The 22644-nt window shown below is 44.0% G+C and overlaps 2 protein-coding genes across 4 annotated transcripts; one reads left to right on the forward strand and one right to left on the reverse strand.

The window, feature by feature from the left end:
* The first annotated feature begins 523 nt into the window (after nucleotides 1–523).
* Nucleotides 524–7766, forward strand: TMEM216 (transmembrane protein 216). Of its 3 annotated transcripts, none has more exons than XM_020792381.3 (5): nucleotides 524–2600; nucleotides 3874–3975; nucleotides 4341–4433; nucleotides 5598–5799; nucleotides 7166–7766. In XM_020792381.3, the coding sequence occupies exons 1-5, from the start codon at nucleotides 2588–2590 to the stop codon at nucleotides 7179–7181; spliced, it is 426 nt and encodes a 141-aa protein (XP_020648040.1). In that variant the 5' UTR covers nucleotides 524–2587; the 3' UTR covers nucleotides 7182–7766. The 3 variants fall into 3 exon arrangements, with proteins under 3 accessions (XP_020648040.1, XP_020648041.1, XP_072841611.1); XM_072985510.2 differs by lacking the exon at nucleotides 524–2600 and adding an exon at nucleotides 2617–3265; XM_020792382.3 differs by lacking the exon at nucleotides 3874–3975.
* LOC110078345 (fascin) lies at nucleotides 5852–22266 on the reverse strand. Its single transcript, XM_020792378.3, has 8 exons — nucleotides 21961–22266; nucleotides 20724–20973; nucleotides 17310–17366; nucleotides 16268–16549; nucleotides 12831–12949; nucleotides 10424–10577; nucleotides 9615–9788; nucleotides 5852–8365 (listed from the first exon to the last, which is right to left on the reverse strand). Exons 1-8 carry the CDS (start codon nucleotides 22264–22266, stop codon nucleotides 8166–8168), a joined length of 1542 nt encoding a protein of 513 aa, XP_020648037.3. The 3' UTR covers nucleotides 5852–8165.
* Nucleotides 22267–22644: the final 378 nt, after the last annotated feature.

Here is a 22644-nt window from a genome sequence, read left to right on the forward strand (position 1 = left end):
TGCCTGCATAGGGCGAAAACCGCAGAGCAAAGGTTGGTAAGCGGTTCGCTTACTGACCTTCACTTTGCGACCCGCCGATCAGCTGTTCGGCAGCTACAAAATAGCCACCGGAAGCCCCAAAATGGCCACGCGCAGCGTTTTCGCGCCCTCGTAAAGCGAGGGGAGGGCGTGAAAATGGCTGCCGGCCATCCTGAAGCATCGCTGAACAGTGAGTATTTGGCCCAATTCGAATGCATTAAACCATGTTTAATGCGTTCCAATGGGTTTTTACGTTCCGTTCAACGATGCTTTCACACAGTGAGGGTTAATCCAGAATGGATTAACCTCGCTGTGCGAGGCACCACTGTATTCGCGAAGGCTTTCACGGACGGGATTTAATGGTTGTTGTGGGTTTTTCGGGCTCTTTGGCCGTGTTCTGAAGGTTGTTCTTCCTGACGTTTCGCCAGTCTCTGTGGCCGGCATCTTCAGAGGACAGCAACCAGAGCACAGGTTGCTGTCTTCTGAAGATGCCGGCCACAGAGACTGGCGAAACGTCAGGAAGAACAACCTTCAGAACACGGCCAAAGAGCCCGAAAAACCCACAACGACTACTGATTACTTCTCACTTGTCTGTGCTTTCTGGATCTTTGAAGGAGAAATACTGTACAACAACAGCTGAGTTATAGAGTCGAAACGCCAGGCCTTACAGTCTTATAGGAGTGATTTCTTTCATCAAGGTGGACTATTTACAAACACAAGATATACGAGGGGGTGCTGAAAAGTATTGAGCCTTACCCAGAAAAAATTGAGCTAGGAAGCTATAAATTGCAGGGTGTACTGGCCAAACTGAATGGTGCAAAAATCAACTACCTATGATTTAAACTTATCTTTCATGTTCAGGTCCAAAGTGAACATGGCAGCACCTCCAGAAAAGTTCAGTGTGGAAGAGCATAGGACCATAACCAAGTTCCTGTTTCTCCAAGGGAAAGGTGCAAAGCAGATCCATGATGAAATGTCATAAAGTATGGGTGACAGTGGCCCTTCATATGCAACAGTTAAACATTGGGCTGTCAATTTTAAAACTGGCTATTTTGGTGTTGTAAGTGAGAAACCCAGTGTCTCCGTGGCTGCAAATGTGAAAGCCATCCATGACATGATCATGGAGGACTGCCGAATATCAGCCAAAAGTATTGCTACATATCTGAGAATATCACATGAGAGGGTTGGTGCCGTTATCCACAACGACTTGGAAATGAGAAAGCTGGCAGCAAAGTGGATCCCCAAACTTTTGACAACCAAACAAAAGAGGAAACGTGTGGAGTCATCGGTGGGTTTTGGAACATTTTGCAAGAAATGAGTCAGATTTCCTGGGCAAACTGGTAACTGGTGATGAGACATGGATCTACTGTTATGATCCTGAGACAAAGGAACAGTCTAAGGAATGGAGGCACAGTGGTTCCCCCAGGCCAAAGAAGTTCCAAGTGCAAAGGTCGGTGCAAAAGCATATGGCAACAGTTTTCTGGGATAAGAAGGGAGTTCTGCTGGTGGACTAGCTCCAACAGGGTTCAGCCATCAATGCAAAAGATTACTGTGCTTTATTGACGAAGTTGAGGCAAAACATCAAGGAAAAACATCGGGGAAAGCTCTCCAAAGGTGTCTGTTGCATGACAACACCTCGTCACACACTGCAGGTGAAACAATGGCAAAACTGATGTCCTTAGGCTTTCAAGTGATGCCCCATCCACCCTATTCTCTCAACCTGGCTCCTGACTATTATCTGTTCCCCAAACTCAAAAAACACCTAAAGGGACAACGATTTGGGAGTATTCTGGAGGCAACTTATACTGCAAATGGGTGTTTACACCAGCAGTTGGATTAATTTTATTTGCAGGGACTTAAGAAGCTGCAGGACAGATGTCGCAAGTGCACTGACTTCCTGGGGGAATATGTAGAATAGTGTGGCAGTTGCAGCTCCCTAGCTCATTTTGTTTCTGGGAAAGGCTCAATACTTATCATCACCCCCTCATACACTGAGCACAAGAAAGAGGTGGTGGAAGCCTGGGTGGATTTGATTTAGATCAAATCTATTTTTTAAAAAAAAAATCGGATAATTTTGGCGATTTAAATGAAAAAATATTTTTTAAAAAATTTAAAAATTAAACAACTATTTAAATCGATTTTTTAAAAATGAATTTTTATCCACTCGGCCGGACAGGATCCGTCTACTTTATTTCCCGGCCAGCTTGTCACACCTGGTCCGAATGTGAAAGGGGAGAGGCCAACGGTAACCCAGGTAACGGTGCTTCAGGACTTGGACGTGAATAGAACTTCCACTCTATCACATGACGCTCTCTGACTGCCTTTGCAGTTACTTCCGGTTCCTTGTGAGCGTTTCCTTTTCAAGGTTTGAGCATAGAGATGCCAGGGATAGAGCGGCTCCGCTGTTTCGACTAGCGCTAGCGGATCTATGCGGTTGTTCTTTCTTTGTTTTTACCCCAGGCGCCACAAGCGCAGCTCTATCGCTTTCAGGATCTAGTCTTTTGGCTTCCGTGGCATCATCCCTGCCGGAAGTGGATTTTCTGCATAACGGTGTCCATGGAGACGGAAGATGGCACCTCGCAGTAAGTGGACGCTGGCGGCCCTCCGGGGAGGTGCCGCTCCTGCAGGGTCGTGCGACCGATCTGGCCGGAGACTGCCGTCGGTTCGCGTCTTCGCCCACGGCTCCCCTCTCCTGGGGCACGTCGAGCCCTTAGGGCGGGCGGTGGCTGCGTGGATCCGTCCCCCCTCCCGGCCCAAGCGCTGCCAGGCGAGAGCCTTCCCCGGAGGAAGCCTCGCTCAGAGCTTGGCGAGTGTGTGTGTGTGGGGGGGGGGGGTTCCTCCTGTTCAGTCCCGGGGGAGACACCTCACGCTGAATTGCAGCGGCGGGGTGGGGTGCGGGGATGCACCGATCGGTGTCTCTATAGGCAGGATTGTGGTATCGCCGCCGGCGTGTCAGAGATTGGATTTTTGCAGCATTTCAGTGGGTTTGCAGAGAGGGGAAGGTGGCTTTAAATTCTTTTGCTCACTGTGGCCTTGATGCTGGGGCGTTGTCACTGTTAGTATGGAATCCAAAGTACAGTATGTAATTTCTGCATGCGATGTTAGGCAAGGACAAAGAAACAAAGCTGTGTTATGCTATCCTTGCCCCAGTAGGGGAGGCAAGCAGGAGAAGGATTGCCTTCTATCTTCAAGTCCTGGTGTACAAGAATTGCAAGTACTGTAGTAAAGAGTCTGTTTGGAAGAATAGGTGAGCAAGAGAGACTTGTATTCTATACCCTTGTCTAGGTGTATTTAAAACTTGGCTAGCAATCATCACAGAAGGAATTCTTTTTTTTTTTTACCCTAGGAATTCTTAGATCTCGGAGTCTTAGCTTCTACTTGATCAGACTTAACCTAACTAACATTTAGGAGGTTTATTCACGAAGGATTTCACAGCCGGGATCTAATGGTTGTTCTGGGTTTTTTTCAGGCTCTTTGGCCGTGTTCTGGAGGTTTTTCTTCCTAACGTTTCACCAGTCTCTGTGGCCGGCATTTTCAGAGGACATCTTCTGAAGATGCCAGCCACAGAGACTGGCAAAACATTAGGAAGAACAACCTTCAGAACACAGCCAAAGAGCCCGAAAAAACCCAGAACCACCATTTAGGAGGTTTTCTATTCATTTCAGAAGTGAACGGAGACCAGTTTCTAGCCCCCAGGTTCTGAGTGTATGAAAATGTGACTTCTTGCTAATGTACCACCTCAGGGGAGACTGTGCTGCTTCTCTTTGACAGTAGAAATAGGTAGAACAAAGACCTCACACATTATATATACTGTGTATATATACACACATTCATGTTGTGGTTGCAATCCCCTAGATCGCCAGCTCTCCTCTACTCCTCTGGAGATCCTGCTTTTTCTCAATGGGTGGTATTATGCCACATATTTCTTGCTTGAGATCTTCATATTTGTCTATAAAGGTGAGTCTTTGCTACACCTCTGGGGGTAGGGTGGAAGAAAAGTTTATGAGAACATGTCTGGGTTCCTTTTTTTCTGGAAAAAAAGTCTTATTTTTCTAGGATCCAACGTTGTGACTGTCCCCTGAAGAAAGTGAAAATTAGAACAGGGTGAATGGTATATTTTGTGATTTATTTTCTGGCTTCACTGCTGATTACTTGAGAGTTCAAGGCCATTGAAGAACTATGCTTATTGTTAAGTCTATATGCTGCATTAGATGTTATTCAACATTACATATTTGTTCTTTTTTTCAGAAACACAGTAGGTGAAAGGAAACATTAAACTTTCCTTTTCTTTAATAAACATGATCATTTCTACATCTCCCCAGGACTCCTGTTGCCCTATCCCTCTGCTAATCTGGCTTTGGACCTGGTCATGCTTTTTCTTTATCTCGGTATTGAAGTTACAAGGATATTTTTTGGTGAGTGCAAATGAATGAATCTTGCTGTCAGTAGCCTATTCATCTGTCTCTAAATAGGAGTATCTTTGCTGGCTCTTAGGCAGAAAAACAGACTCCAGTCTTCTCTGTAGTACACAAAAAATGAACATATAAATTTCACAACATGTTTGTATAACTCTGTATAGTGCTGTTAAGGAGACAGTAAATGTGATTGCTGTTAATGGCATCATTTCCAGGCCTTCCTTACAGTCCTGCTGAATTGGAATAGGTACCTTCAGAGGATGTAGAAAATAATTTTGCCCTTTCTCTCCCTGAAAGTCTATGTTTGCATTTTGATTTGCAGATAAGGCTACATCAGGTGAGATGGAACAGAAATATAGATCAATCTAGATCAGCGATGGCAAACCTATGGCACAGTTGGCACGCAGAGCCCTTCCTGCGGGCACGCAAGCCATAAGTCACAGATTGCTACTCTTCCCCCCACCCCCAGCCAAATCTCAGGAGGCGGCTGCAGCCGCGGTGCTGGTGTTTCGACAGGCAATGGGTCAGGATCTGGAGCTTCTGGCAGTTCCGGAGTGGGGTCTTGAGGCATCTCTGTGCCCAGGATTCTGCCTTCCTCCACTACTTTTGGTTCTGCCGCCATCACTTCCAGTTCTGCCACCGCCTCGACCTGCTGCCTGCTGGTTCCCCCACCCCCACCCCTCCAGTTTGGGCACTCGGGCCCAAAAAGCTTCCTCACTACTGATCTAGATATTCTTCCTGACCTGGAACTAGGGTACTACACTATGTGAATATGTAGAGTGCTACATTCTGCTCCTTGGTCTTAACTTGAGTTACCCCTGACAATTAGAATACTCCATACAGGGATGGCCATTTGTGAGTTAAATGGCACAAGCAGCATGCTTTAGGAAAGGGCTATCAGTCAATGGTTAGTTATTATGTTCTTGTTACAGTTTTACTTCCTGGGATAGAAATATATGCTTTGGGGATTTTCTGCCTCCTGTGCCAAAATACCTTCACTGGCTTCGAGTTTTGTATAAATTGATAGGAGTGGGTGGAACTATTTGTTCCTTTGCCCCAGGCAGCAAAGGTATTGAGTTGCCCTGACTTCATATCCTAGGTGTTTGGGTTTTTATGCTGAATGGGGCTTATTATCTTTCACTTACCATGCTGTGTCTATGGTAGGCTCTAAAGGAAACCTCTGTCAACGGAAGGTGCCACTTGCCATCAGCCTGGCACTAACCTTTCCAGCAGCAGTGATGGCAGCCTACTATCTGCTACTGCAAACGTATGCGCTGCGCCTGGAAGCCATCCTCAATGCTATCCTGCTTCTGTTCTATGCAGTTGAGCTCTTGCTGGGTATTCTTACCCTGGCCTCCTTCTCCAGGTACTTTTGTTCTGTACCCTGTTGACATTTTAGGAACACTCTTATTAGCCTGTGTTTTTTTTTAAATAAAGACAATAGGTAGCAGTTGTTTCTCGTGGCTCTGAGAAGCAAGAAGAACCTTAGTACTTCCCATACTCAGGGGCTGAGAAGTGGCGTGCCTCCCTGGAAGGGAAAATGAGATCATAATTTTGGAGGGACAATGCCACAATGTCTGGAGAACAGCTGAAAAGAATGAGTTACCCATTTCACTGGGCTGAGACAATAAGAACTGATAGGCATGTAGAACATTGTCTTATATTTAGGCATATTCCTGATCCATTTGGCTTAGTATTAAATACAATGATCAGCAAAACCTCTCTATAGAGTTTCAGGCAATTTATTTTTTTGAGTCCTACCTGTAAATGCCAGGAATTGAAACTGAGAACCTTTGCATGCAAAGCAGGTACTCAGCTATAGATCTGTTACTCTCCCTCCTTCAAGATACTGATATCAGTGAGAAAATCTGTAGTAAGGACTGGCACTGGCCACCTGTGAGGGTTCACGGTCTGGCTCTGGTTGTTTCTGCAATAAATCAACTGACTTCCTCGGTTTAGAAATTGGTGTCACTCCTTCTTAGCATATTTAAAGTGAGCCACTTAAAGTTCATACAGGAATATAGGCATTGATCTGCATGCATTTATACATTCAGTTCTAGTAGTATAATTAAGACATTTTTAAAAGGGGAGGGGGGATTTGAGAACACAAAAGGTGCATAATATGATACACAAATTCCTCACTTTGCACCACAGCTTTAAAAAATGTGGAGTAGCTACATGGTGACCTCGGTCAGTTGCTGGAGTGTATGGGTGAGACTTGGGATCATTATGGGATAGAACTGTCAGTCTGTTCCCTTGGCACTAGCAGAGTGTCTTCCCTAGAAAGTACTGATACTTTGATTTTCTTTTCCTCACATATAATCACATGGTGTCTTGCTTGTTTTAACACTTTTAACCTCACAAATGCCAGGTTTGATATGATCTGTAGGGGTTGCTATTCCACCCTATGCATGCCACAAGTTTCATTACTCCACAGTTGCATCGGGAAGGCACAAATAGCGCTGATTCTACGTTTATACATTTGTCTGACAACACTGCACATCTCTAGTCTATATAACGTATCAGATTTAATGATGTCTAGACACTCGGGAATATTATTTCTGGCTTTTTTGAAAGCATCTGTTGCAGTACTCTTGATTTTTTTCTTCAAAATGGTAGCTGACTGTATATCTATCTGTCATCCAGATCATGTATTTGTTGTGTCTGTTGGCTTGTTTATTCAAGCATTGATAACAGAGCTTCAAACTATTCCTACCTTATATTTTCTGCAGTCTGGACTCATACTGAGAATCAAGTTGGGCTGTACTGTGTGCACCTAGAAGAAAAGAGGCTGCCTGAGCCCTCCATTTCCGTGACTAGTGTGTTCAGTCTAGTTCCTTGGACAAGCTGAAGGAAGATGCAGCCACCCAATTTGCTTCAAGCATACATAAGGAGAAGGCCATCATCGTTTTCCAATAAGAGGACAGGCCGAGACACCCAATACATCCCTACCACCACCCTTGCATTCCTTCTGAGAGATGACAGTATTTCCATTCAGACTTTACACTCTGGACCACTGACTTTTGTAAGTTGAAAAGACTGGACTATGAAGTTTCACATCATCCATAGGTTATGGCTGCAGCTGAGGTGTCCTTCACAATTCTCAATGTGGCACATTCTAACAGGGGCTCCAAAAACCTACCATGTGTGCATTGACTCTCATGAGAGCCCCTTTGCTCTGTCCTTCCTATCCCCGAAAGGGGTGGGGTTGAGAATGAGTGCAGTGGGTCTTGGGTCCCTTCCCTAACTCAATATTGTTATTTTGTGTGTGTATTGGCAATTTGTGATACTTGGTTTTCTACTGTACTTGTGGAATAAATATTTATTTTTCAAGTTCTGTGGAACTTCTAACTTACATAAGCACCTTGGATAGGAAGACTGTAGATGTGCTAAGGGAATGGAAACATTGCCGATCATTGAATGCCTAAAGGGTGTCAGGAAAATGCAAAGTTTTTATTTAACCAAATTTTCATGAAGGAGCCTGTGTGAAATCACCTCTAGCAATCTGGTTCATTTCACCACTAACTAGGGAAAGACTGCCTCCAGACAGTTCAAGTATATCTGGTCCATGGAGGTACAGGGAAAAGTGAACTGTAGTGCCCTCTACAGAAAGAGTGTACTTTTAAGAGATTAGAGAGGAGCTAACTCACCGACCTGAAGAACAAGAAAAGGCATTACAGTGAGCTCATGCAGCAGAAGTTTATTTGCTGGATGTGGCAAGATTAGCAGCCATCAGTAATGGAACAGTGTTGCACTAGATGGGTCTGAAGCTGCAGCCAACAACCGGCCTCCTTGTTCAGCCACCAGAAATTTATTGTTGGATGCCCTGATGATAAGACAGCTGGAGGATGCAAACTGGATGGTGAAATTAGTGGGATGGTCGCTGGTTATTGAGATTTGCCCATCTTTTTCCAGGGCCCAGTATTTGCTACCTGAAAGTGGAAGGAAACAGATTGATGTAAGAGGGAAAGCCATGCTCTGACATGTCCTTGACTTTTCATTTATTCAGTTAATTAAAGGAATCACAAATAATTAGGATATGGTAGTCAGGACACTTGTTCCTATGCAGTATGACTTAAGGCAGACTTCTTCAGCCCAATGCCCTCGGGGTGGTGGTAGCATATATTTCAACTCTTACCAGTAACTAGCCAGCATAATAAATGATCAAAAAGTCTACCTATAGTCAAAAATATTTGGAAAGTAGCCAGTTGGGGAAGGCTAATTCACAGAGAGACCAATGAAGATGTGTAAAAGAGACAGTATGCGAGCAATACCTAAACATTGTCACAGACTCAGCCTAGGAGGCTAAGGTCCATGTGCTAGGGTGCAAATAAACGGGAACAGTTTAGTTGCTATGGAAATAGTGGTGATCCATCTGTCTTGCCTTTTTTTAAAATTTGAGATGGGGAGGAGGGGTTGTGAGTTTGGCTTTTGACTCCATAAACTAGAGCAGCGGTCCCCAACTTTTTGGGGGCTGGGGATCAGGGGTTGACGACCCTTGAACTAGAGCATTCATTTCTACTTGTCCTCCAGTTGTGGCTATAATTGAGGTGAGTATATCAGTAGCCTGATTTAGGCATGTTTAAGTGTGTTGTTCATAAGGAGGGAAGCAAACTAGCCCTCTCCTGCTGCCTTCTGTGTGAATAAAGTGCTGTGTGAAAAGGAGAATCCCCTGGACATGTGGAAATTGTGTACAAGTCAGAACTCGGGAAATCTGGGGTTCCACTTCACCTCAGTGGTGGCTCATCCATTAGAGGAAGTGGGCCATTGCTTCAGCTCAGGCTACCCCACTCAAATTTGTATTCTTACTAGAAATGGCAGTTTGGGGGCTTCTTTGTGTTCCTGTCCTACTGTGGGTATGTGTGAATGAGGGACTGTCTTGGGGGCAGGTATGCAGATATATCTGAATACCCAATTTTGCCCCTGGGTCTGTCTGCATCCTTATTTCCATCTACCACTGGCTGGCCCTCTAATCACACTGAGGGCACCAAGTGGCACCCACTCATCGATATCTGAGTGAGAAAAGTGACAATGGAGGGGATGAGGCCAAGACATGCCCTTCCTCACATGTTTCAACAGCACATGAATATCTCAATAGGGCTAATATCTTCCTCATGCAGCAGGTACTCTGACAATCCCCTCTAACTGTAAATGCATCTGTTCAGTCTAGAATATACTGACCAATTTGGAAGTTATAGTAGCCTTCCTCAGTGAGTGAGAGGCTGCTGGCTGCATAGCTGACAGAGTTCCCTTCCAATCGCCTCACATCAGAACAGACACCCACATAGCCAGCATCACTGTGCAGGACCAGCAGCGGCCGGTTCACCAGCACCAAGAGGAAATCTTCACTTTTACCTGGAGAGGCAAGAGAAAACCGTTGACCGGTGTTTGCCCAAGTAGACAACCATTATGCAGGGGGCAGAGCAGATGAGGGCCTGCTTTCAAGGAAAATTCAGCAGTGAAACCATCCGTTTTGTTCTCAGGAGAAACACATTCAGCCAAGAAAAAGATTAAGAGGAAAACGGGATAGGCTACAACCCACAATGTACCATAGAATGAGCACCCTATCAGGACAGTCACGCTAGTGTTGCTGCCCATTTGCTTCCGGTTGCAGCCAGGGCTCCCACCCAGCACTCTGGAAAATGAGAGGAAACGTGTGTGTCTCTAATTTAGCAGTGAGGAAAGTATGCATCCCCAGAGGGTGCTGCAAATCCTATTGGTGCCAGCCATGTGGAGGGATGCTGAGAGTGGCCATCCTGCAGCATCTGGAGAGCCAAACATTTTCCCTTCTTGCTGTACTGCTTTCTCACACCATACAGATGGGTGACCATTTCCTCTTTGCATAATTGAGACCTGCAAACAAAACACCCAACTATCTGTAGTTAATTAGCAGCTGGTGGTTCGTTTTTGTCTTCCACCCTAGTCTTGTTTGCTTGCCTACGCTGCTGCTCTCCTCCTGTAAAAAAAAAGCCTCTTGTACAACCTTGTACCTGCTGCTTTGGGAATTGCGAGGAGCTGCCCATTGGGCCGCATGGACACATATTTGTCTCTTATGCGAAGAGTCACTTTCTGGTCCTGATACTGGAGGTCAAACCAAACATTGCTGTCCTGTTTCGTGCTGCTGACAATACAGTCATTGGGACCCTGCAAAAGTAAGAACATACTCAGTACAGTACTTGCATCTAGGAGTCTTGAGGCATCTCAAAAGACTGACAAATTTGACATGAGTCTTTATGGACTGCAGCCCACTCAGATTCATGGAGGGGGTTTTTTATTTATTTAATTTAATGTAATTTTATTTTATTTTATTTTTGTAGAAACCTGCAGGCTTCACTCACTTCTATCATCAGCCGAATTCTAATATCTATCTTGTTCTTTCATTGCTGAGTCCTGCATCAGGCCTCAGAAGGAATCTCTTTTGTGTCTGGTGTTACAAAACAGCAATGCATAAACCTCTCTGGAGAACATGCAACATCCAGACACTATTCTTAGTGAACAATGTCCGACTCTTAGGAAGGCAGTAAAAAGACAGCTCTCTCCAAAGAGGGAGGGGACTTCTGGCATCAGCAAGATTACTCTAATTCCATTCTCCCCCCTCACCTTTCCACCAAAACAAGTGCTCAAGACAGCTAATAATAAAGAATAGTAAAATACAGATTAAAGATGAAATCTTAATTAAAAGCTGAACATAAATACATTAAAAATATAGGAATAACAGACATAGCTAGCTATCACCAAACTACATTAACCCTCTTTGACCCATGTCCATGCCAAAGGCTTGCCTCAATACAAACGTATTTGCCATGCTTTGGAAGGATACTCATAATAGAAAGGGTGGTGGTGGGATCTACCATTCTTTGGTGGAAAGTTCCATCACAATCTGGGATAGGCCGTTGAGGAAGTCCTTCCCCCCCCCCCCCAGGAGATGTGCTTCTGGTGATGTTGGGGCTAATTGGAGGACCTCATCAACAGATCTTAAAAACCTGGCAGCTTAAATGGAATAATTCAGTCATGACTTTCTTGCATTTACAAAAGGCTGTTTTTGTTTTTGTTTTAATTTCAAGATAGAGCTATAAGTCTAGTCAGCTTCTATGGACAGAATGAAATATGCCAATGCCATTCTGACCTTCACTTTCAGCAGCAAACTGTCTCGTACAGGCCTGAAAAAAATAACATATTTCCTATAGCAGGAAGAAACATCCCGGGAGAGGCCTTAACATAAGCATATGCCTACATACCATATCTTTTCAGGACATATTACCCTTTAATTGTGCACCACTCTGTATTGAAATACACCACGTTGTATTTTTAAAATATACAGTATATTCAAGGCAGATAAATCTGTTCTCTTTGGCTAGATTTGGCTCAGCTTTCCCTAACCTGGTGTGCCCAGATATTTTGAAGGTATTCTCTCAGCCAGCATGAAGAATACTCAGGACTATGCTGTGGATTGTAACCCAAAACATCTGTAGGGCACAAAGTGGAGGAAAGCTCCATCAAATGACTTCACTTGTTTTTATTTTTGACATGGCAACATTGTTTATGAACTCACCAATGCATCCTAGATAAGCGTTGCCTCCTTGTCCACAATTAAATGGATTGTTAGGTACTTGTAAGCCACAATGTTACCACTTCTCAGACACATGTGAGAGAACATTTGCACAAATGAATAGAATCAAACAAATCTAATTAGGCCTCACCTAGAGTACTGTGTCCAGTTCTGGAGTAAGTTTAGACGAGGGTAACAAGGATAATCAGGGGGCTGGAAACCAAGCCTTATGAGGAAAGACTGAAAGAACTGGGCATGTTTAGCCTTGAGAAAAGAAGGCTGAGGGGAGAAATGATAGCACTTTTCAAATACTTGAAAGCTAGTCATACAGAGGAGGGCAGGATCTGTTCTTCATCATCCCAGAGCGCAGGACATGTAACAATGGGCTCAAGATACAGTAAGCTGGATTTAGGCTGACTATCAAGGAAAAAATCGTAATTGTTAGAGCAGTACAACAATGGAACCAATTATCTTGGGAGGTGGTGAGTGCTCCGACACTGCAGCCATTCAAGAGAAAATTGTACAACCATCTGTCAGATCTGCTTTGACTTGGATTCCAGCATTGAGCAGGGGGTTGGACTCAATGGCCTTATAGGCCCCTTCCAACTCAGTTTTTTTTAATGATTTATCCTGTGGAGGGTTCATCACCTAAATGGTTCATTTTAAGCAAAAGCAGCAGCATAGAACTGGATCCGTCATGTGAACACAGTCTTGATTGCAGGACATCTCAGAGGGAAGGAACACGGAGATGCCTGACCTTGCATCCAAATGGGCAAACACTATGGTTATGAGACTTCACGGTCCTCTCTGATCTATGTGTTCTCTTGCAACATGTAGGTCAGACTTACCAAGGACATGTATGTACCACAGTGGCCACGGAAGCAAACCTTCTTTGCAGTGTCATCAAACAGCAGCTGGAAGATCTCTGTGTTACCCACAGCCATAGCGTTGGCATAGAGGTCAGCACCTGCCAGGGCAGCAAAACAGCAGAAGGTTGCAGCTAAAGACAGAAAATCACTCAACCCCACCCCACCCCTCAAAACTGTTGCATGTGTCATGGATGCCCTCTGCTGACTGAAGTACAGTTTTTGCATGCAAAGTGAAACCCAGAAAACAAGAGGCAAGTCTGAAATACCTACATGGTTTTTGATGCTCTGAGGAAGACTTCTGTGCACCTACATTTGTTTTCACCCTTTTTGCAGCTGATGTCTAGTGATTCAAACTAGACAAACCATTAGAGACTAGCCTGGATCCCGATCCCTATAGAGGTGGGCTCTAAATTCATTCAGAGTATCTTGTCACCATCTGTTCTCCTGAACACATGGTTTCCAACATGCAACAGGGTCGCTATGGTACAAACATTGTTCAACTGTGTGTCTCAAATGGGTCTCAATTTGGAAAGTTTATTACACTAAGCTTCCTTCTTAACTACCTGCTCTGAGCAATTACTCTGTGCCGCTCTCTTTGCATGGGAAAAGGTCGCAGGATGGGTTGGCTCACACTGACTTTTTCTAGCTCTGTGAGTATATACTCACCTCTGTAGGGTCTTTCATTAAGCTTAGAGTTGAACTTGTCTCATGTGCATTACCTATCTCAATATTAGTCCAGGCTCCCTAACACTTAGCGTCCCCCACCGCCCAATCCCAAATGCTGTGATTTCTCTTCAGATGCCTCCCATCTAATTATTTCATTTTTAGTTCACTTCTGTTACCAGGTGTGCGCTCAGAGCATGACCTCACACATCCTGCTCAGAGACACACCGATAAGGGATCTTTGAACTGTGGCAATAGTGCATCTTCAGCCAGATTGGACTAAGCATATCACACTTGCACTGAGCTATTCAGAAGGCCAGTTTTACTGAACACAAAATAATTAAAATATAGCATAGATTCACAATGAAGTGTATAACTAATATGGGAAAATACAGGCTCAAAGAAGCAAAGTCACATGGCTGAGAGGGTTCTGAGATTCAGGCTGCTCTGCAAAGGTCTGCAGTTACCTGAGCAGGCTATTCACAGAGGTGCTAGAAGGGTAAAAGGAAAGGGAAAAAAAAGATCTTTCCCTAACACACACACACACACACACACACACACACACACACACACACACACACGCGCACACACGCACACACGCACACACGCACACACACACACACACACACACACACACACACACACACACACACACACACACACACACACACAGAGCACAGGAATGTGGGGGCAAATTTGGGAGCCACCAGTGTGTGGGGAATATACTTCAAGAAGAGAGTTAAGGGGTGACAAAGATGACCTCTCCTCAGTCTTGCTAGACTGTCTTGGGGTTAGAGAGTGTTGGAACTCCAGCTGGAACAATGTAAGGGACTTTCAGAGGTTCTGGGTGAGAAACTAGGCAAGTAGGAGAGCTACATAAGCTCTCTTGTCTGAAGAAGTGGATTGATCCATGAAGGTTCATATTAAAAATATATAAAAGTTAGTCTTTAAGGTGCCACCACATTTTGGTCTTGTTTTACTTTTTATTTTGTTTTCACATATAATGCTTGCACAGATGAACACGACTACCTCTTCTACATAAGGTAGCAGGATCCTCTGGTTGAATCCTGGACTCTGGGGGGGGGCAAGATAGTGCTTTCAGCTAAGAAATGAAGTCAGCACAAAGAGACCTGGCAGGGATAAGACAGAAGATTCAGACAGAGATAGATACAGAAAGAAAATTCACCCCAGATCCTTCCCTCAGAACAACTAACATGGTTTGTTGTTGCTGTTGTTTAGGCATTAAGTTGTGTCTGACTCTTTGTGACCCCATGGACCAGAGCATGCCAGGCCCTCCTGTCTTCCACTGACTCCCAGAGCTGGGTCAAAGTCATGTTGGTAGCTTCGATGACACTGTCCAATCATCTCATCTCATCTGTCGTCCCCTTCTCCTCTTGCCTTCGCTCTTTCCCAACATCAGGGTCTTTTCCAGAGAGTCTTGCCTTCTCATGTGATGCCCAAAGTATTGGAGCCTCAGCTTCAGGATCTGTCCTTCCAGTGAGCACTCAGGATTGATTTCCTTCAGAATGGATAGGTTTGATCTCCTTGCAGTCCAGGGGACTCTCAATAGTCTCCTCCAGCACCACTATTCAAAAGCATCCATTCTTTGGTGGTCAGCCTTCTTTATGGTCCAGCTCTCACTTCCATACATCGCTACTAGAAAAACCATTGCTTTCACTATGCGGAACTTTGTCGGCAAGGTGATGTCTCTGCTTTTTAAGATGCTGTCTAGGTTTGTCATCGATTTCCTCCCAAGAAGCAGGTGTCTTTTAATTTCGTGGCTGCTGTCACCATCTGCAGTGATCATGGAGCCCAAGAAAGTAAAATCTGTCACTGCCTCCATATCTTCCCCTTCTATTTGCCAGGAGGTGATGGGTCCAGTGGCCATGATCTTAGTTTTGTTTTTTTGTTTTTTTGATGTTGAAATATGGCTACTGCATGTCTTTTATATGGTTTCTCACCAGACTGACTAGTAATCTGGCCCTTTGTTAATCAAGTGTCCTCTTCTGTTCTGATCTTAGTCTTTGCCAATTTGGCTAATCCTATTTGATGGTCCAGAGACAATGCATAGAAAGATGATGGACAACTAAAATGCAAACCATTCTAGGATGTCTTTTTTCTTAGGCTTGCAGACAATCCTTTTAGCATAAAAACTAAATAAGTTATTTAACCATCGGTTTCTCCACAGGAGGGCTATCCTAAGAGATTCATGTCTTCTATGTAATTTTACAGATAATTTAGAGCTATATTCCTATCATTTTTTCTTGGGGCTTGGCTCATTTTAAGACCAGGGCTCTTGTATTTTCCAGTTAAAATAGTCTGTGGCATGTCTTAGTAAGAATGAGACTCTGCAGGGGTATTGTATAAACCTGGACAGTTTAGTAACACTTCTGTGCATTTTCTTCTTCAAGATGTCTTCACATACATTTCCATAGGATTCCTCCTCCTCATTCCACAACATATTCTGCACCCTCCTTCAGCTATCTTACCTCTGATGTCCATGAACCTTAGCTGCTTTACCTCTGACAGCATCTTCCCAATCTGGCCTCACAGTTTAGACACGTTTCCACGTCCAAGTCAAAGACAATTTCTCCACTCTTCATTGGACTTTGACTTTAAACATTTCTTGTTTCCAGAGCAGGAGAAATGACCACAAACTCCCCATCTCATAGATCAGGCCGGTGAAATCAGCATCATGTTTCACTCCTCTAAATGCCTTACAATAACAAAAATGTTGCCTTTAATCATCTCACCTGGTCTACAGCAGATGAACTTGTTAGTAGAAAAGGAGCGCATGGAGACCTGGGCTGGGCTGGATTCCATGCTGAAGAGTTCATCCCGTCCAGGCTTGTCCATCTTTACAGTCTTCATGCCACCTTCTCGCCCAGTCAAGTACTTCCTCTCATCATCCCGCAAGGCGATCAAACCACCATGGATCTCCAGGGAGTATAATGTATCTGAGGTGACCTCTGACACTAGTGAGCCATTGGAAGCCAATAGTTTGCCAGCTCCATTCCTCAGTCCATACTTTTTCACTGGAGACAAAGACAAGAGAAATCGGATTAAAGCTTGTCAAGATATGGCTTTTGTTGTTGGGAAACAGTAAACAATGAATGCTTACAGAGCAGCCTCATGCCAAGAGTTCATTTCACTGCAGTATTACCTGTAGAGACTCATCTGCAATGACAAGCAATTCCAGGCATCCCAGTTCTTGCCCACCCTTGAGCATTGCCATTTCATCTCTCATAGCTAATTCCCCCCCCCACACACACACACACATTATTCCCTCTCTTCCTTTTTGGTGTGAGGTTTGAGCTTCACAGGATCTTAATTTTATAATCCTACCATTCTGCTATCACTGCAACGGTTTTATTGGAAAGCCTGTTTTTCTGGCATTGTTGTCCCGGGAGATTTGCATATGTTCTTACTGGATATAATTAGTCAACCTGGCTCCCATTCAGATACAGATGGATGCATCCAGTTCCACGCAAGCATCTAACCTGAATCTCAGCTGAAAGTTCTGCACACTGTAACAAACAGCACTTCTCACAACTACCCAAGAACAGAGCTGGAAAAGTAGGTTTTTATTTTTGGATTACATCTCCAGAATTCCTGAGTCAGCAAGTAAGCTGGGGGATTCTGGGAGGCACAGTTCCATCCCCACCACAAAAAAAAAAAATAAAATAAAAATAAAATAAAAATTTCCTGAGATCTGCTCAAGCTAGGACTGCTGATAAAGAAATCAAAACTTGTGCCATCCACAGTGACTTTGTGCTAAAGAGAATTTGAATTCACCTGGTATATATGGGGAAAATTCCCTTCTGTCAGCATTGTGTGCCGCGGACGCCAAACCTATTGAGGAGATGCAAATGACTCAGGCTTAAGTTTTCCACACATTACAAAAATAAACAAACAAACAAAAAACCCAACCAAACAAACAAAAAAACAATCAAGCCCAGAGAACAAATTTAGAAGATGCTTGGGATGCTGAGGATATTTCTGCCAGGTTTTGGATTTTCACAGGTACTTCTCTCACCCTCTTAAATCCTCTAAACTAACTTTGTCAAAGGACCAAAGAGGAAGAGAAATTATGTGCACAAGGATACATGGGCAGGTCAAAAAGCAACATGAGCATGACGAGAACCCATCTGTGTTTCTTGGGGATGGCCTTGGGAGGTAACTGCTTGACATGGCATAAGTTGGGTGGGCAATGGCGGTACCTTACCAGTTGCTCCTCCTGAGGCCACTGATCACTCCCTTCTTGTGGGGGAATAGAGCAGTGTGTGCCACACTGTGCCTTTTAAAGTCACTCATCTCAGGAACAGGGGAAGACACTAACCCGTTGCCCAGAGTTGAAGATTCAACTGTTAGCCCTGTTGGCTTCTATACAGAGTAAAGTATGAGAGACTTTATTACTTATTTGTTTGATTTATATGCTGCCTTTCTCCCAGTGCTGGCATGTAAGGTGGCTTCATTTAAAAAGCAGTAACATTAAAGTAAAAAACCCCAAATAAATTTAAACCCATCATAATATTTTAGTGCAAATAAAATTAAATCATTCAAAAACATCTCAGGTAAAGTCTTAATAATATCTTAAAGGCAGAAGAAATTTTAAAAAGCAGGTAAGGTGAAGGTTCCAGTCGTGTCCAACTCTAGGGCAAGGTGCTCATCCCCATTTCCAAGCCATAGAGTCAGCGTTTGTCCGAAGACAATTTCCATGGTCACGTGGCCAGCATGACTAGGCATGGAATGCCATTACCTTCCCACCGTGGTGGTACCTATTTATTTACATGCTTTCAACTGCTAGGTTGGCAGGAGCTGGGACAAGTGACGGGAGCTCATGGATTCAATCTTCTGACTGCTGGTCTTCTGACCCTGCAGCACAGAGGCTTCTGCGGTTTAATCCGCAGTGCCACCATGTCCCTATGCAGGTACATCCAGCTAAAACCTGTCCAGAGCATACTGTCAGTTACCAAAGGAAAACCTGCCTGTCTAAAAAATCTCCACTTTTCCTGCCATTGGAAGATTGAGGATTGGGCACTCTAACCTCCCTCATAAAGGAATTCCAAAGCATTGGGATAATCACAGAGAAGGCCTGCTAACTTTTGCCTCAGGCGGTGAAACGTTTGGAACGCCAGCCCTGAAGTTCCTGAAACTGGCTTACATCATTAAAAACACAATATTAAAAGTGAAAACCAGCAATTTGTTCAAATATTAAATAAGAATTAATAACTATGTAAAAATGTTAGTTAAAAGCATTACAAAAACCACATTTACAAGCAACAAAATATAAACCATCCCATTCCATTCACTGTCTCCTAGACAGTCAGTAAGGAAAAGTCTGCCTGAAAAGAAAGGTCTTTGTCTGGTTGTGAAAGGACAGCAAAGGTGGGGCCAACCTGGTCTCCTGTGGAAGGGAGTTCCAGAGTCTGGGAGCAGCAACAGAGAAGGCTTTCCTCTGTGTCCCCACCAAATGCACCTGTGAGGGTGGGTGAGGCCAAGAGAAAGGCCTCCCCTGATTATCTTAACACAGTGGTTCCCAACCTTGGGTCTCCAGATGCTCTCGGACTAAAACTCTGAGAAGCCTTCATTACTTAGCAGTGCTGGCCAAGATTCCTGGGAGTTGTCCAAGAACATCTGGGAACCACTGGCTTTACACCTGGGCAGGCTCATAAAGCGATATATGTTCCTTGAGATAGGGCTTTATAGATTAAAACTAGCCCTTTGGATTGTGCCTGCAAATGGATCAGCAGCCAGTGGAGCTGCTGCAACAGGGGAGTTGTGATCCCTGTAACTAATCCCAGTTAACAATATGGCTGCAGTGTTCTGGACACACTGAAGTTTCCAAGCACTTTCCAAAGGCAGGTAGAGGGCTGATGCAGAGAACAGATAGATGCACATTCCAGCACAGCAATACACGAGCCTGTCTCCTCCAATCTTGAGCAGAACTCAGTAAAATAATGACAGTCTATCATGAGGCACTGCTGTAGAGAAAATAGTTAGGGGCCATGGGAGGGCTCTGCTGAATTTTATAAGACTTAAAAAGGAAGAAGTAGGCACTGCAGATGAGTAACTTGCAGAACTTAAAGCTTGCGAAACAAAAATCCAAATCCTTTTTAAAGAAACAGTTCACAGAATTACATGGACAGAATGCAAGTTAGGAACAGAACATTGCATTCCACATAGTCTCTAATTCTATCACAAACCATACCGAAGAGGTATGTGCCATGCTCTCTCACTACATTGGACACAACTGCATGCAGCAGTGGGGACCAGGGAGAGTAAATCATCATCGTCATCTTAGAACTACTGATCTGACTCCATAGCCAGATTCCTAAACCACTGAGCTATCCAGCAGTTCAAGAAAGTGATTTTTTCCCCAAGGATATGAAACAGCAATTGAGGGAAGCATATTATTCATCTGAAATAAAGGTGCAATTTGTAAGATGCAATGCAGACTGTGGACATTAAAATGTGGAAAATGTGGACTGTTCTCAGTAGAACTTACCATGCAATTCTAGGCATGTTTATTCAGATCTAAACAATGCCATTTCCAATGTCTCTTCCTCTCATAGTAAAAAGGATCACAATATTACATGTCAAGTTTTGGGCTGTATTAATTCTTGTCATTCAAAACATGTTTTCTACTTTATTGTATTTATATGTCACTTTTCTCTCATGGCTGTGACCCAGAACAGCTTACATGTAGTTAAAGAACGCGACCAGTAAAAAAGTAAGTTACTGATATTGAAGTATAATAAAAAGCAGTTAGTAGTAGAATACAATTAAGTGAAAACACTTCAAAAGCATCTCAGCTGCATTCCTGTTTTATTACATAGAAGAAATGTTTTAGTTACATTTGATATTTATGTATTAATTTAATTTAATTTAATTTAATTTCTATGCTGCCCAATCTACCCAGAGGTCTCTATGGTTTGTCTTGGGATTCAAAGTTGTATCCTGCTTCTTGGGAGATGTTTTCAAGGTTATTTGATTTCAGGGTCAAATTTTGGGACAACCTAGGATAATTTCAAATGAAAAAGCCAACACTAGAATGGAAAGATAGGAATCCACAAGTTATCATTCCCAGATATTTAGTCACCTATTTGTTCCATGTTGCACTAAGGCTTTGAGAACATCAGGATGATCCTTCAACCTCTTCTCCTATGCAAGGAAAAGGAAGTTCAGTAGGAAAATGTCTCCACCCACCTTTGAAATCATAGTAGATAGTGATGACTGATTCAGCTCCCCAAGGCAAGTCCCGGTCACAGCGCAGCATCCCTGCTTTCTCATCACAGCGCACGTAACGCCTCCTATTGGGGCTGTACATGGCAACATTGGGATGCACTGCAAGATGTAAGGTCCATTTCTCTGTTTCGGAGGCAGCCTGGGCAAAGCATGTGACATTCTCCTCTGCTCCACCAAGGTAGCGCTTGGATTGCTCATTCTGGAAAGACACCTGCCAGGAAGAAGGCAGGAAGAGAAAGGAGCCACGTCAGCCTCATTACCCATAATGGGAAGAAGGTAGATCATGCTTGTTGGTCACAAAGAAGGTATCAGAACACTCCATCATCATCACAAGAACATCCTATGCAATTGCGTTTACAGTTGTTTTGCCATCAGCATGCCCATTATGCCTAACTCACCCAACTGTCTCAAGGACTTCTGGCAGAAGAAGAGTGGTTAGACCATCCTGACCGAGGCACACCTAACACAGGGTTTGACAAGTAATTCCAACATATCCTCTCCCTCATCAGCATGAGGTGGTCACTGTTCTTTTGCGTAACAGGAAAAAATGAGAAGTGTGTTGGTCCACATGGGTAATTTCTCCAGGAAGGACACAAGTGTGTTATGAGAGGGAAAAGTCTACACAGAACTCTTCCAGCTGATGACCAGCCCAAGATATTTTGCTGCCTGAAATCAAACAGGAAGTGGCAGTCCCTTAATTTAAGTGCAAAGTACCCAAGGCCAACCAGGTTATTCTAGCAGCTAGGGCATAAAGTCCAACAAGTTCCTCTCCCTGCCAGAAAATATGCAAGAAAAATAATTCGCAGAATTAAGCACCTACTACCCTTCTGTGATATCACAAAACAAGTGCTCGAGGCAGCCACCATCCTCTACCTAATAGTAGAGTCAATCGCAGCAGATGACAGTATGATAGGAGTATAAGAAGCTGCTATTTAGACTTTAATTTCAAGCCCCAACATCAGCATACTAACTTTCTCCTCACCCCCAAACTCCTAAGCAATTAGGAAACACATGCAGTCATAAAAAGATGTTCAGATTTGGGAGAACATGCAAGTTGTTCTCAAGGCTTATTTATACAACCCATTTTTTACTCACTGCCCTCCCCACCACATCCTCTGAGCAAAATTCAAGCTTGAGAATACATGAAGTAACCCAGGTTGACATGAAGACACTTGTGTCTGCAGATGAATTACTACACCTTGCCATCAGGATACTGATGCAGCAGGAAGAAAGTCTGAGGCCCTGGCTTATCCTGGTCACAGGTAACTTTGCCATTTGGGTCAGCTGCCAAGAAGCGCTTCAGGGCACTGATCAGGTGAAGTTTCTGGCCAGCCCCTTCTCCTGGGCCAGCTGCCCCAGCTCCATGTGGACTCACAAACTGGAGTACCCACACCTGGCGAGGCTTCAGTTGCTTGCCTGTGGCTGCCACCTGGAAACGGAAAGGTTCAGCAGTCAAGTATCTATTGGCTGCATTGATAAGGCCAAATTCTAGTGAGACTGTCATTGTTGGGAACAACTAAAGCTTGGATGGCACCGATTGTTCAGACAAGGAAGCAAGGCCCACTGGAGGGTAAGCCCTTCCCATGAGATCACAGTGGGCGCCTAGCAACCAAGCAAACCTACCCAACCTCAGCCTGAAGCTCCACCCACAGAAATGCACCATCCAAGCTACACAGTTCTACCCACTTAAAACCACATAATTCACTAGACCCACAAGCAACACTCACTTATAATGAACTAATGGAACATCATTCATGCACAACTTATGATTCTCCTGGGCTTTCCTCAAAGGAAGGATTTAGTATGGAACTTAGCTTCGCTGAAGGCCTGTTCTCCAGATTGTGGGGGATGAGAACTCTGTGTTCACCATTATTCCACCCTT

The sequence above is a fragment of the Pogona vitticeps genome, chromosome 1 (assembly GCF_051106095.1).
Source record: "Pogona vitticeps strain Pit_001003342236 chromosome 1, PviZW2.1, whole genome shotgun sequence".
Taxonomy (NCBI): Eukaryota; Metazoa; Chordata; class Lepidosauria; order Squamata; family Agamidae; genus Pogona; species Pogona vitticeps.